The sequence below is a fragment of the Megascapheus bottae genome, chromosome 15 (assembly GCF_031878675.1).
Source record: "Megascapheus bottae isolate mThoBot1 chromosome 15, mThoBot2.hap1, whole genome shotgun sequence".
Classification (NCBI taxonomy): domain Eukaryota; kingdom Metazoa; phylum Chordata; class Mammalia; order Rodentia; family Geomyidae; genus Megascapheus; species Megascapheus bottae.
The window spans coordinates 39,342,929-39,356,848 of NC_143523.1; the positions used below are offsets into that span (position 1 = coordinate 39,342,929).

At 42.0% G+C, this 13,920-nt stretch overlaps 2 protein-coding genes across 6 annotated transcripts in view; one reads left to right on the forward strand and one right to left on the reverse strand.

Moving 5' to 3' along the window:
• Positions 1–11,324, reverse strand: part of Jmjd1c (jumonji domain containing 1C) — a 182,497-nt gene extending 171,173 nt beyond the window's left edge. Inside the window, exon 1 of one of the 2 annotated variants that reach the window (XM_090346401.1) lies at positions 11,238–11,324. The gene's annotated coding sequence lies outside the window, so the exon portion shown is untranslated. Of the gene's footprint in view, positions 1–10,510; positions 10,580–11,237 lie in introns of those variants that run through there. The other variant, XM_090346402.1, reaches the window with a different exon arrangement.
• Positions 1–13,920, forward strand: part of Reep3 (receptor accessory protein 3) — a 92,546-nt gene that overhangs the window by 14,178 nt on the left and 64,448 nt on the right. For 2 of the 4 annotated variants that reach the window (XM_090346407.1, XM_090346403.1), the window contains exon 1: positions 10,868–11,059. The exons of 1 other annotated variant lie outside the window; for it this stretch is intronic. Coding sequence is in view for 1 of the 3 variants with exons in the window: in XM_090346403.1 (XP_090202529.1) it covers positions 11,028–11,059 (32 nt within the window). In the remaining 2 variants the exon portion in view is untranslated. Of the gene's footprint in view, positions 1–10,867; positions 11,060–12,550; positions 12,607–13,920 lie in introns of those variants that run through there. One more of the 4 variants, XM_090346409.1, reaches the window with a different exon arrangement.

The window sequence follows — 13,920 nt, forward strand, 5'->3', positions numbered from 1 at the left end:
ATTGAGGTTTGTAATCAATCAGAGGAGTGATCCAGCAATAAGTGATAGGTTTAAGGAAGGATAAAGAATGCAAGCTGGCCACAGAAGGGGAAAAAAAAGATGGTAAATTGTTCTAGGCAAATGTAAAAACCAGAAAAAGCAGAAAGTTTGACAGAACATGTTATATGTGAGGAAATGAGACAAAATTCAGGGCAGTATGTCTGAAGGCTGGGATAATTAACTGGACAGTGAAGACAAGGAGCATGTGAGGATAGAATAAGCACAGAAAGACAGAATACTTAAAGCTATGGGGTCATGTTGGCAGAGACCATCCAAGCAAGCTATCAAAAAGTAACTTAGGAAGTTTGAATTTTTCAGCTAATGGCAAAGGGAGGATTTTAAAAAACTACACAGAGGGACCAGGGGTGTGGCTTAGTGGTTGCCTAGCATGAACGAAGCCTGGGTTTGATTCTTCAGTACCACATAAACAGAAAAAGCTGGAAGTGTGATACTGTGGCTCAGGTGATAGCTAGCCTTGAGCACAGAGAGATTCAGAGACAGAGCCTCAAGCAAACCCCAGGACCAGAAAAAAAAAAAAAGGACTATACAGAAAAAAGCAAAGGAATCAGATTTATTTTACAATCTAGATCTGTCTAATATGGAATATGAATAAAGGAACTTAAGAGATAATTAATCTCTTCTCGTAATATTAATTCTATCTTCTTCAATGGCAGTTAAAATGTGGCTCTCATCTAAAAACAACAAATCCATGTATTCTCCCTTACCTGCATAAGGCCCTGCAATTCTACTGCTACTTCTTAACTTATTAACATTTCTTAAAACACCATTTCCAAACAACTCTTCATGACTCCTTCCTTTTCTTGGCCTGACAATACATACAATGCACTATAGTACATACATTACATGACTTCTATTATTACAGCCATAATAGAGTGATAAAGAAAATATGGCTTAAAGGTTAACTTGCTAAAGGTCAAAAGCTTTGCTGGGGTCATAATTCAAATTCAGGCAAGTCCATGGCTAATATAACAAAGCTTAGTGAGGACAAATATAGTAGTGTCTAGTTTCTTTTCTCTCTGAAGACTAAGTTATCTGCTAAGAATATAAGGTAATGACATGGGAAGTTTGGAAATAAAGTTAGAAGTATTGCCCTGGAAAACAGACGAGCTAAGAAGAAGTCATTGTTAGGTAAAATTAAGAACTTATTAAAATTTTTAAAATCATATGAATTTATAATGACAATTTATAATTACAGTTTTTATAACAGCAATTTTTTTCATCAGGAACACAGATGAAGGGGCAAAAAGTCATGCAGTCAGTGCCAAAAATGATCACCGTGGATAGATGCTGGAATGCTATACCCCATAGTATGATATCAAGAACAGTTCCCTCAACAAAAAAAAAATGGTTCTGGTATGTCAGGGTGGTGGCACATGCCAGTAATCCTATCTACTCAGGAAATGGAGGCTGAAGGGTCTCAAGTTCAGCTCAGGCAAAGTTAGGAAGACCCTATCTTAAAAACGAAATATAAAATACAAACAAAAGGGCTGAAGACTTGGTGGATAGCTACCTAGCACATGACAGGCCCCAGGTTCAATCACCAAGTACTACCAAAAAAATTACTGGGTCCAGCCGGGTGTGGTGGCTCACATCTGTAATCCTAGCTACTCAAGAGACTGAGATCTGAAGATTGTGGTTCAAAGCCAGCCCATGCAGTAAGGTCAGTGAGAATCTTATCTCCAATTAACCACCAAAAAACCACAAATGACAATGTGGCTCAAAGGGTAAGATAGTAACCTTGGGCTGAAGCATTCAGGGGCAACGCCCAAGCCCAAAGTTTAAGTCCTTCCACTGACAAAAAAATTATCTGGTCCAAAATTCTCATCTTTCAGATGAGAAACCCTCAAAAAGATCAGTCAAACTGTAAGATTTCCTAAGCAAATTAAGGAAAGACAACAGGATGAATGAGCTAAACCAAAAAGAATGAAGAGAGCTGAGGATACTGATCAAAGTTAAGGTAATAAACCATGGCAGTAGGGATTATAAAAATTTAGTATATGAGCCCAAGAGATCCATAGGAAAAGCAAAATGATCTCTACTTGAATTGCCAGAATCACTGCCATATCAACAGACATTCCTACTGGGTGAGTATAGATGCAAACCACTAAAGTTCATCAAGGAGACAGATAAGATTACTTTAGGAAGACATTGTTGAGCCAGAAGCCCATTCAGCTACCTGTATAAGTCTCTATGGTACATGCCAAGGATATTTTTTAATTTTATTTGCAATGCTGAAGACTAAACTGAGGAACTTTCTTATTTAATGTTTTCACACCATTTAGCACAATTTATAGTTATTTACTTCCCTACTTTACAAAACAATGGAAGCTTCTTTAGGGCAGGGACTTCTAATACAGATGTTCAATAAACTTGTTGAATGTATGAATACAGAAAATATTAACAATAGTGATAGTAAAAATAATAATTAATATTTAATGTGCACTCACACACTAAGAACCATAACACTATATCATTTACAGGTAATCTGCACAACTCTATATGTCAAATACTATGCTAGTTTACTAACCTTAGAAGTAAGAAAACTTGGAACTGATTTGTCTCCCTGGGTTGGCTTGGAATCTCATTTATCAGATCTCAGCCTCCTGAGTAGTTAAAATTATAGGTATGAGGCACCAGCACCTAGCTTTTAATTTTATTTTAAATGAGGTGTGTGCAACAATAACTTAAATTTGTTCTTCATCTTGCATGACAGTCACTATCATAATGCTATCAGCTTTGTTATTTAGAATAAGTAGAAAAAAAATAAAACTTTCCTTCTCTTTCTTCAACTCCCACAAAAGGGTATAATAATACACTTTCCAGGCTGGATAAGTGGGACTGCATTAAACTGCGGAGCTTTTGTATGGCAAAGGACATAGCTAGTAAATTAATTAGGAAGCCTACAGAGTGGGAGAAGATCTTCACCAACCAAACAACAGACAAAGGCCTCATATCTAAAATATAACAACAACTCAAAAAATTGAATCACTCCAAAACTAACCTCCAAAGTAACAACCATCCCATTAAAAAATGGGCCAAAGACTTAAAGAGAGTCTTCTCTGAAGAAGAAACAAAAATGGCCTATAGACACATGAAGAAATGCTCAACATCTCTGGTCATAAAAGAAATGCAAATCAAAACAACTCTAAGATTCCACCTCACTCCAGTTAGAATGGCCAGGATCAGGAAAACGAATAATAACAGATGCTGGAGGGGATGTGGCCAGGAGGGATCACTACTACACTGTTGGTGGGAGTGCAAACTCCTTCAACCACTATGGAAAGCAGTGTGGCAGTGCCTCAAAAGGCTAAACATAGAACTCCCCTATGACCCAGCAATTCCACTACTTGGCATTTACCCAACCATCCAGAAACAAGGGCATACTAAATCCACTAGCACAACAATGTTCATTGCAGCACTATTCACCATAGCAAAGATATGGAACCAACCTAGATGTCCCTCAGTTGATGAGTAGATCAACAAGTTGTGGTATTTGTACACAATGGAACTCTATGCTGCTGTCAGAAAGAATGACATCGCCCCATTTGTTAAGAAATGGAAAGACTTAGGAAAAAATCATATTAAGTGAAGTAAGCCAGACTCAAAGGAACTTAGGCTCAATGGTTTCCCTCATTTGTCATAACCAGTAGAAACCTTGGGCTCTACTAGCAGAGATCTGCAACAGAGCAAAATCTTGATACATAAGGGCATATAGTATGAAGCTAATTGAAAGGACCTCCAGGATATTGAAACAAAAGCCATATAACGAATGATTGTTGTCCTTAATGTACTATGTTGTCTCTCATCTCCTCTACTGTCCCTTGGTTATCTCATATTGTTATAGTATCTCACTTTGTTATCTAATATATTGAATTTATTTGTATTTGGTTATTTGAAATTTGATAGGGAAGGGGGGAAAACCAAGACCGGTGGGGGGTGCGGGGGGGAGGGTAATGGGTACCAAGACATGTGAAAGGGTATCAATGTATGTGAATTAATGCACCTTCTATCTGGCGAATATCATGTAACCCTTTTACTAATTACATTAAAAAATAATAATAATAATACACTTTCCAGGCAGGGAGTTTGGCCTAGTGGTAGAGTGCTTGCCTAGCATGCACAAAGACTCGGGTTCAATTCCTTGGCAATACATATGCAGAAAATAGCCAGAAGGGGTGCTGAGGTTCAAGTGGTAGAGCTCTAGCCTTGAGAAAGTCCAAGGACAGTCCTCAGACCCTGAGCTCAAGCCCAGGACTGGCAAAAAAAAAAAAAAAGAAGAAGAAGAAGACACTTTCCAAACCTGTACTTTTTTTTGGTTTTAACTCAGGGTCTCAAGCTGGCTTGCCTTTTTTGTGTACAGCTGGCTTTTTTAGAACCACAGCTCTAGTCCAGTATTTTGCTGGTTAACTGGAGATGGGGTCATGTAAATTCTTGTGCTTCGCTAGTTTCAAACCTTTATGCCTATCTGAAAGACCCTGAGTAGTTACGATTATAGGCATAAGCCATTGGCACATGACTTTCTTTTACTTGTTTTCTGAGATACAGTCTTGCTATTTAGCCTAAGTTGGCCTCAAACTCCCCATCCTCCTGCCTAAGCCTCCTTGATGGTAAAATGTATGGAATGAGTACATCATCATACCAGGTACCTCAAGTTTGTCTTTACTATCCCCTCTCCAACATACATTATCTATTACATATAATATGTAATACAATATATCCCTTCATGTATATAGATAATAGATATAGATATATCTGAAAACTTGCTTTACAGTCAAAATTTTAGTTTATACATTTGGTATAATATCAACTATCATACTATCAACACAGAATCCTTCATAGTTGGTCACATACCAGCTCAGAAGCACCCTCATCCTCAAGAGAAGAAAAGTTTAAGTTCTTCATTCTTTCCAGACAAATAAGGCAATGCTGAGAGCTTTCTAAGGAGTTAAATCAAATAGCTGTCATAACACTTCTAGGAAAGTCCCAAGAGGAAGTTTTCTTGCCAACTTCAGAAAAAGCTATTTATCAACCCAAAAAAGAGAATTCATTCTAAAGTGAGGAAGAATGAGCAGAAATTCCCTGTGCTTATAGAGAGTATCACTTTTTTTTTTTAGAAAGTCAAGCTGGGATTCCAAATAAAGTAGTTCCCTCTGCTATGAACAGTTTGACAAAAGTCAATAATGGAAATAAAATGCTAATCTATATTAAAGTTAAAAATCATAAAGAACTGGAATACAGCAAGAAAAGGGATAACAATGTCCAAAAAGAAATGTCCTCATTGCCTGACTTACATAACTGTAACCAATCCAGGAAAGTCTCTCACGAGACTCTTATCTCCAATTACAGGCAGAAACTACTAGTACAGCTGTGGCTTAAGTGCAGAGATAGCACCCAGGCCCTGAGTTCAAACGTCAGGACCAGCACAAAAATAGATCATTTAGAATGAGATCAAGATCTTATGAATCATTTGCTTTATGTTAAACTTGCAAAAGCTTGCCAAACATTACAAAATACCAAGATATTCTGCAAGTGCTATACCATCACTTCACCAGGATTTATTCCCCTTGTCTACCTGATTGCTATTACCAATAGAATTTTAAAAATACTATTTTTTTCATTGATAATGGAAGAATATGTTTTATTTTAGGTAAAGGTTTGTGAACAAATACATGATTTTTTTTTTTTAATTCTGAGAGCTATCCAGAGATGACTGATTTGAGGACCGCAAGATTTTAGGGATTTTAAATTATGCAATGTAAGATGTGTGTGTAAGAGATATCTGGCTGTCAAGGTCAAACTCTACAAGGATGAAGGCTGGTTATAGTTTACAGGGAACCCCCAGAGTGCTGAAGGCTTGGGCTCCAGTTGCTGGCACTAATAGGAGGTTATTGACCCTGAGGAGGTAGAAGTAGGGCCTAATTAGACAAAGTAGGTCACTGTGACGCAAGCCTGTTTAGGATACACATACTGAGAGACTCTGGTCCTTCCTCTACATCTCTACATCTCTTTCTCTCTACCTCTCCTCCTCCTCCTCCTCCTCCTCCTCCTCCTCCTTCTCCTCCTCCTCCTCCTCCTCCTCCTCCTCCTCCTCCTCCTCCTCTTCCTCCTCCTCCTTTCCCCCCTCCCCTCACCTCCTTCTCAGCTATATGCTCCCTGCCATGACATTTTGCCTCACTTTGCAACCAAAAAATATGGCACTAACTGACCTCTGGAACTGTGAAAAAAAAACAAATAAAACTGTCTTTCTTTGAGATGATTCCTCCAGATACCGATGGAAAGCTGACTAACACAAGTGACAGCCACTAAAAATGTCCACAAAGCCAGGTACATGGTGGCTCAGGCCAATAATCCTAGCTACTCAAGAATCTGAGATCTGAGTCTGCCATAATAAAGCCAGCCCAAGAAATCAAGTTTGTGAATTAAAGCCTCCTCCAATTAATCACCAAAAAAGCAGGAAGTGGAGGTATGGCTCAAGTGGCAGAATGCCAGCCTTGAGTGAAAAAGCTAAAGGACAGAACCTAGACTCTAAGTTCAAGACCCAGTTCTCCCTTCTTCCTCTCCCTGTCCCTCTCCCTCTCCCTCTTTCCCTCTCCCACTCCCTCTACCGCTCCTCCCCACACACACACCCCATATTCACAATTTTTATCACTTTTTGTATTTTTGGTCAGATGCCATAAAGATCATTTCTGTTGTAAACATAATACCACAAGTAAACAGGATAGGAAAGAAGAGGTAACAGATGGAAAAAGAACGTTTCTTCTTTAAGTCAGTCTTTTATTAACACTCTTCCTAGGGGCCAGGAGTTTGGCCTAGTGACAAGTGGTAGAGTGCATGTCTAGCATACACGAAGACCTAGGTTTGAGTCCACATATACAGAAAAAAGCAGGAAGTGGTACTGTGGTACCACGCTTTACTGTGGTAAAGCGTTAGAGGAAAAAGAAGTTCATGCCCCAGGACTGGTTAAAAAAAAAAATTTTTAAAATTTAAAAAGACTCATCCTAGCACTACTTTCTAAGGTACTATTAAAGATAGATTGGTTTGGTAATTTTAGCCTTTTCTAAATAAAAATGTTTTCATGCCATTGCATTCTCTCCCATTAGAAATGAGCAAGTGACCTAGTATTAGGTCTCATTAGCACACTCATTAATTATTACATGATTGGATACTATCTAAGTACTGCTATTCTAGGTATACTTCTCACTTTGTTGATTTGCTAATAAATGAATCCGTTAACATGCAGCAAGTGAACATTCCACATATTTCATAGGACAACTAAGTGAAAAGGTGGAAGAACACAATTCTTTTGAGTCCAATTACCCTTAAGTCTTAAGGCCTTCTACATTGGATCTACCATTATCATCCCATTTAACAGCAAGCATACTTTGAGTTGCCAGACATCATATTACAAATAGCAGAAATGGTCTCCTGAGGAGAAAATGGTCCCTCCCCTAAATATACTGATTCCATCATGATTAAATTCAGTACACAGGGAAAATGTCTTTGCAGATCTGCAGAACAAAAGGAAGGAAGCACACAGCAGTATAACTCACCACTACAATGTAAGAATACTAGGAACAATATACAATAGCAAAACAATTACATTCAGTACTTAAAAAAACTTTCTATTTCTTAAATGGAAAGCTCACAAGCATTCCAAAACCACACTAAAAAATCCTTTGCAGAAGGTATTACTGTATTTCCTTTTCTACCATTTTCCTTAGAGCCTTTCCTTACACAGTAAAGCACTTATCTAATGGCTGCCTATTAGCAGATCAACTATCTCAGGCAGTCCAATAATAGAAACTATAGCCAACATTAAAAGATAGGCATTTGTCATACAGGTCCTCTTCACTTTTACTTCACTAATAATTTCTCAACCATATTAGCTTCAACTCTTTCCATAAAGTTTTCCAATTTCTGCTTTACCACCTTAAAATAAATATAACAATCTTCCTATAGATAATTTCAAATCAATCTATCCTAACCAAATATAAATGAAACAGTAAAGTGAAAGTTACAATCAACTTGGATATGTGATTGTCTACACAAAAGATAACTAGTAGCCAAATATGATTACGCTAAATGCAAGGCTGGTTTTTGAAACAATTTTAGAAAACTGTTAACAATTCTTGATCAAAAAATAAACAAGACAAAGCCTACCTGAACAGACACCATAGTTGCATTATGTAAAAGCAGGAAAATAATGATTTTGCATGTAAAGTGGGTTTAGGTTCAGACAATTACAAGAATTAGATGTCAGGCAAGACATTCCTGAATCATGAAGGACATGGGAACATTCTTTGTCTAAGACTGTCTCACAGAAAGTTAAAAAAAAAAAAAGGAAAATTCCTGGCTTAGTTCATTACAAGAGCCCCAAAAATGCTTCCTAATATCCCCCTAGAGAGCAATTTCCACTGGCAACCACTGCCTTAGACCCAATTCAGCTATCACAGAATGTAAAAAAGCTCAATAAATATAGATTTGAGTCTTGTCTGATACAAATGAGAATGTATTCACTAGCCAGTGAGTTAACCTCTCAGAACATGTTCCTGTAGTATTAAAGAGAGAAAACACACCTGGCTTTTTGAAATGTCAGAATGACTCAACATTCAGTAGGTGATTTCCAACCCATGGCCTACTGAGATGAGAAGGGGGATGCTTCAGGTAAGCAGAAGAAAAACAGTAAATGGAAACATAAATTGGAAAAGGCAGAGCCTATAACATATACAACATATAAAATGAAGCTAAAGACACAGCATCCCAGGAACTCCTGAAAGGGGTCGGCAATGTCTAAAAGCATTAATACATTCACAACTCACTGAAATGACACCCCTCCCCCTTCAAAACCTTTCACTGGGGTCCGAAATACACATGGCTGAAATATTTTAAAGTTTGATACTTAAAAGAATGGTATTTTAATTGGGTATTTACCCTATCATGGGCTAGATACTTGGACATATCCCTATTATCAAACATTTTATCATCCATGTAGTAGATTAACCAGTAAGTGTAAGAAAAAATAAATAAAATAGGTACAATAATTGAAGCAGTAAATCATGAGGGCCCTGAGAAAAATCAAGGACCTTCTGAATGTCCACAGAGATGACTACAGTAAAAATTAAGGATGTAAAGATAATTCGAAAGATACTAAAGTGCACTTAAGCCATATACTGGACAAAAAAAAGTGATGCTATGTGGCACATGTGAGTTGCAAATAATGCTGAATACTGCAAAAACTAAGAGACTCAGACAAATGCAAATCACTATCATGACTTGTAAAATAAAACTATATCCTCAATAATAATAAAAAAGTAAAGCCAAGAAGAGAAGCCATTTATAATTTCGTCATTTCTTGTGTGCCTTGGTGCATCTGTGCATGCTGGAGGGGGGGAGGGGATGGATGAAACAGAGCAAAACGCATGGTGAGCAAGAGCTGTATTGCTAAGCTAAACCACCCTCAACCCTGATCTCTTTTCTTTCATAATCAAAATATTACTTAATTGGTTGACCCTGAGAACTGAAAACTCAAGAGAATCTTTACCTAACCCTTGATTTTATTCCAAGCAAGTCAGACCGCTCTTAAACATACTATTTAGCAATGCCTCCTATATTACTCCTGAAAGCAAGAGGCAGGGTATAGTATTATTAGCCTCTTTTTATTAGGAGGAAACTGAGGGACAAAAATAAATAAATTACAGTATGTCACGAACCAAGGGATCACATTTTTTTTTTCCACTACTTTAATTAAAGGCTCCAGGCCCTTTCATTGATGCTTTCTTCTTCCTACTATTTGAAGAGTAGAACAATCTACAGGACTGTTTTCACTGAAAGCAAAAAGTAAATTAAGACGAACACAATCTGGTACTGACAACAATGACAACGACAAAACAGAAGTTCCAACGTTCTCCTTTTAAACGGTATCTGCAAGAACTGGAAGGTATTAGTAATCCAACCTCCGCAACCTAGACACTGGTGATCAAGAACCCTAGGTCCAGCTTTTTGCTTTTGCTCTGAGTATCTGGCAGGCTCGCGGAAATAACTGGAAATCTGTGCAAACAACCTTTGCACAGGCTCCGAGGCAAAGGTGCCCTTAAGAGGCCCAGAACAGCAATACCACTAACACCCACTACCGCAAACAAGAAACCCAAGGCTCTCCCCGGCCCCTCCCTGCACTGCACCACGAGCCGCGAGGCGCACGGCCGAGGCCTGTGCGAGGCGCTCCCGACGTTATTATTTCGGTTCCCCTTGAAATGCGGTACCCCGTGAGGATGCCCTTGGTGCCCGGGCCTCCTCCAACGTGTGTGGGGACCGGATGTAGACGAGCACTTCTCAAAACCTTGGGCTCCCCAAGAATCCAAAGGCCCGATCCACACGATTGGGGCGGACACAGATCCCGCTTCACCTCCTTTTTTTTTTTTTAAACCCCACACATGCAACAAACGACCCCTACCCTCAAGTCCGGGTGCTCGGCCTCCCACCTCCTCTCACCAACCAGGCGGGCGTCCCCAGGCCCCGGGGAGGCGGGGAAGGGAGGTCAGAACGCCGAGGCAGGAACCCGGGCCGCGGCTGCGAAGCCCTGAGGCTTCAGCAAGGGTCTCGTTGGTCCAGATGCCCCGGACCCTCCGCTCGGCCCCGACCGGGCCCACGCTCCACCGCCGCCTCAGCCGCCGCCGCCGCCGCCGCCGCCACCACCACCGCCGCCGCCGCCTATCAGCAGAGCGCAGGGGCGGGGCCGACAGTCACGGCCGCGGCGGGGCGGACGGGCGGGGACGGGAGGGGACGGGCGGGGGACCGACCGCCTCGTAGATCGGGCCGAGGCGCGCAGACACCGGGCCCGGCTCCCGAGGGCGCCAGCGCGGCCCCGGGAAGCGCGAGCAGCCGGCGAGCGCGCGGCCTGCCGTTGGCGGCCTAGTCCGCCGAGCTCAGCACCCACCCGGCCCGGAGTTGAGGCACTGGTCCCCGGGAAGATGGTGTCCTGGATGATCTCCAGAGCCGTGGTGTAAGTGCCGCTCACGGCGCCCCGCAGCTCGCGCCGAGGTCCCCGGGGGAGGCGCCGGAGCGCGGAGGAAAAGGGAAGGCCCGAGCGGGTGGAGAAGCGGAGGTGGGGGGAGGGGGACGGGGACAGGATGGCCCGGTCCGGGGCCTGCTCGGTGACCCGGAGCCCTCAGCCTTCTCACCCTGGTCCAAGTCGCGGCGAAGCTCCCGGTGGCCGGGTTGTCGGCCCGGCGACGACGAAGGCTGCTGAGGCGCGGCTCCCGGCGTGCGGCTGGGCGCCCCTGCTCCGGCGGCGCTGGGTGGGCAGGCGCGCTGGGCCGGCGACGCGCGCTCCCCGCTCCCTGCGCCGCGCTGCGCTGCGCGGCACCGCCCTGCGGGCCCGGGAACGGCGCGTCTCGCGGCGGCGCCCTACGCAAGCTCCGCAGACGCCGAGCGCGGGAGGCTGGCCCCGCGGTCCTCCCGCGGACCCGGCGGCGGCGGCGGCGGCGGTGAGCCTTTGTATCCCGCGGCCGGTGCGTGGCGGTGTCTCTCTCGGCGGCTGTTTGCCATTCGGTCACGTGTGGTAGGAGGAGAGATTCGTCTGAAAATCCGAGAGCGCTCTGGGCTCTGGAGCCCCGGGAAGGGGGTCCCAGTTGTCCCCGGGCGTCCGCCTTCTGTTGAAAGGATCTTGTAGTATTTGAAAGGTGACCCCCACCCCCAAGCCCGGCTCCACCACATCCACCGAATTTGGCACCGTTCGGTGTGGAAATATTTGCAAAGTGATTGAGAGCTTGCAGGTGCCTGTTGCCTTTGTTCAGGTTATTATTGGTTTATTTCATTGTATTCAACATGTCCATAAGGGGGGGGGCGGGGGGGACGGGGAAGAAATCGTCATCTTGTCCGTCCTACAAAAGTATTTGTGTAAACAGTGTTGACAATCACTTTCTCCCCTCCTTCCCACCTTTTGCCCTGTGTCCCTTCTTTAAGAAAAAAAAAAAATCACCAAATAAACAACCATGACGTAGTACATTAGACACTACCTTTGTGAAATGTTTATATATCAGGTGACAGGCATCCCTGATTCGCTCTATAAATTGTGGTTCTTCCCAAATTAACATTACCAGTTTTATCTTTCTGATTTCCCCTTGGGAGGAGGAGCTAAATTTTGAGTTTGGGTCTTTGTTGGGGAGGTCCATTGCTTAGTAGCTTTAATTGCAATACGTCGTTCAACATTTGCCATCTTGTCAAAACCTCACTGCTTTGAAAGCCTGAAACTCAGTACTTATCCAAACAGAACTAAAGTCAAGAAATAAATAGAATTATACCACCTATCACGAATGCCTTTGAATTGTTTTAGCCTTTTCTAGGCTTGTCTTTGAGCTTCTCATTTGGGCAATTCTGAATATTTTTCTTGACTTAGCAGCTATCTCCCATCATTGTATCTGCATCTAGAAATTTAAGTGTCCCAATTACTGAATCTGATCTTTAAAGTAATAATAAGTCTATTCTCTAGATTCTTTTGACCAGTTCTTACATTGATGGAATTCTCTGGATACAGAACGCTTTCATGAGGTACTTTGACTTTATGAAAATCAGATTTTTGTTTTTAATCAATTTCTACAAATATGAATGTCTTTTGTAGTGCTACTTATACTACAAAGGTCAGTGACACATAGTTAATGGAGCTGACAGTTTAGATACATACTATCTTCAGTGCAGGTCAGAATGTCAAGTCTTGTAAGAGTTACACCCAGGATAATACCCAGTGTTAGACAAGAAAGGGATTATATCTATATATCTAGTTGGAGAATCATCAAAGAACACAAGAGAGATTACATTTGAAATGAGCCTTAAAGAAATTGCCTAATCTAGGATCATACCTGTAATCTTAGCTCTTCTGAAGGCTAAGACCTGAGAATAGAGGTTCAAAGCCAACCTGGGCAGGAAAAGCCCATGAGACTCAAATTTTTAGTTAAGCACCAAAGAAGTAGAACTGTGGTTCCAGTGGTAGAGTGCTAGTCTTGAGGAAATAGTGGGGGGCGGGGGTGAAGCTCAGGGACAGCACCCAGGCCATGAGTTCATGCCACAGGACCTGCTTGAAAACAACCAAATCTAGACAGCCAAAGATGACTAAGGGAAGTTCCTGATACAGCGACCAGTGAGAGCCATAGCCTAAGGAGAGAGACCCCATATTAGTTAATATGGATTTGGAGTCTAGGGAGAGAAAAGACCAGCAAAGAAAACTGGGGCCTTCCCTTTAAGGAAGAGATCAGCTAAAGCACTAACAGCTAGTCTTGGAGGATTCCCTGCATGTGGCAATTGAGACACCTCTTAGGAGACACCTAAGTGAAGAAGAAATTGAATTTCCAGTGCTAGAACTGACAGAGTTTAAGGTTTGAGGCAAAAGAAAGCAAAAAAAAAAGCTGAAAAAGGAAAGAATATGTGTTAAGTAACAACTGTCTTCTTAAACACATTAAAAGGCAACTTGTCACAAAACACAAGCATCTTTTATTTTTATTCTCCTTTGCTCCTCAGGTTCTCTGTCTTTAAAGTGGAAAGCAATCCTAGCATACACACAGACTTAGACATCTATCTCTCCCGTGCCAGAAGATAGAATTTACTTACATTCTTTCTCCTCTGCTGAAACAGCCAGCTCATCACGAACAAGCTCAGACAGTTCTCTCAACATGAACCCTTTGGTGGCATGAACAACAAACAAAGGAACCTCTATAACCAGAACTCCCAGCATGCTTGAGCACATTTGCTCCAGACCTTGTCATGTAACACTGGGAACAAGCACACTGGAAACATACCTAGTGCCTAGAGGTATGGTCTGGGGCATCATACCAAACCCATCCAAACTTCAGTCCCCCTCATTTTAAAATA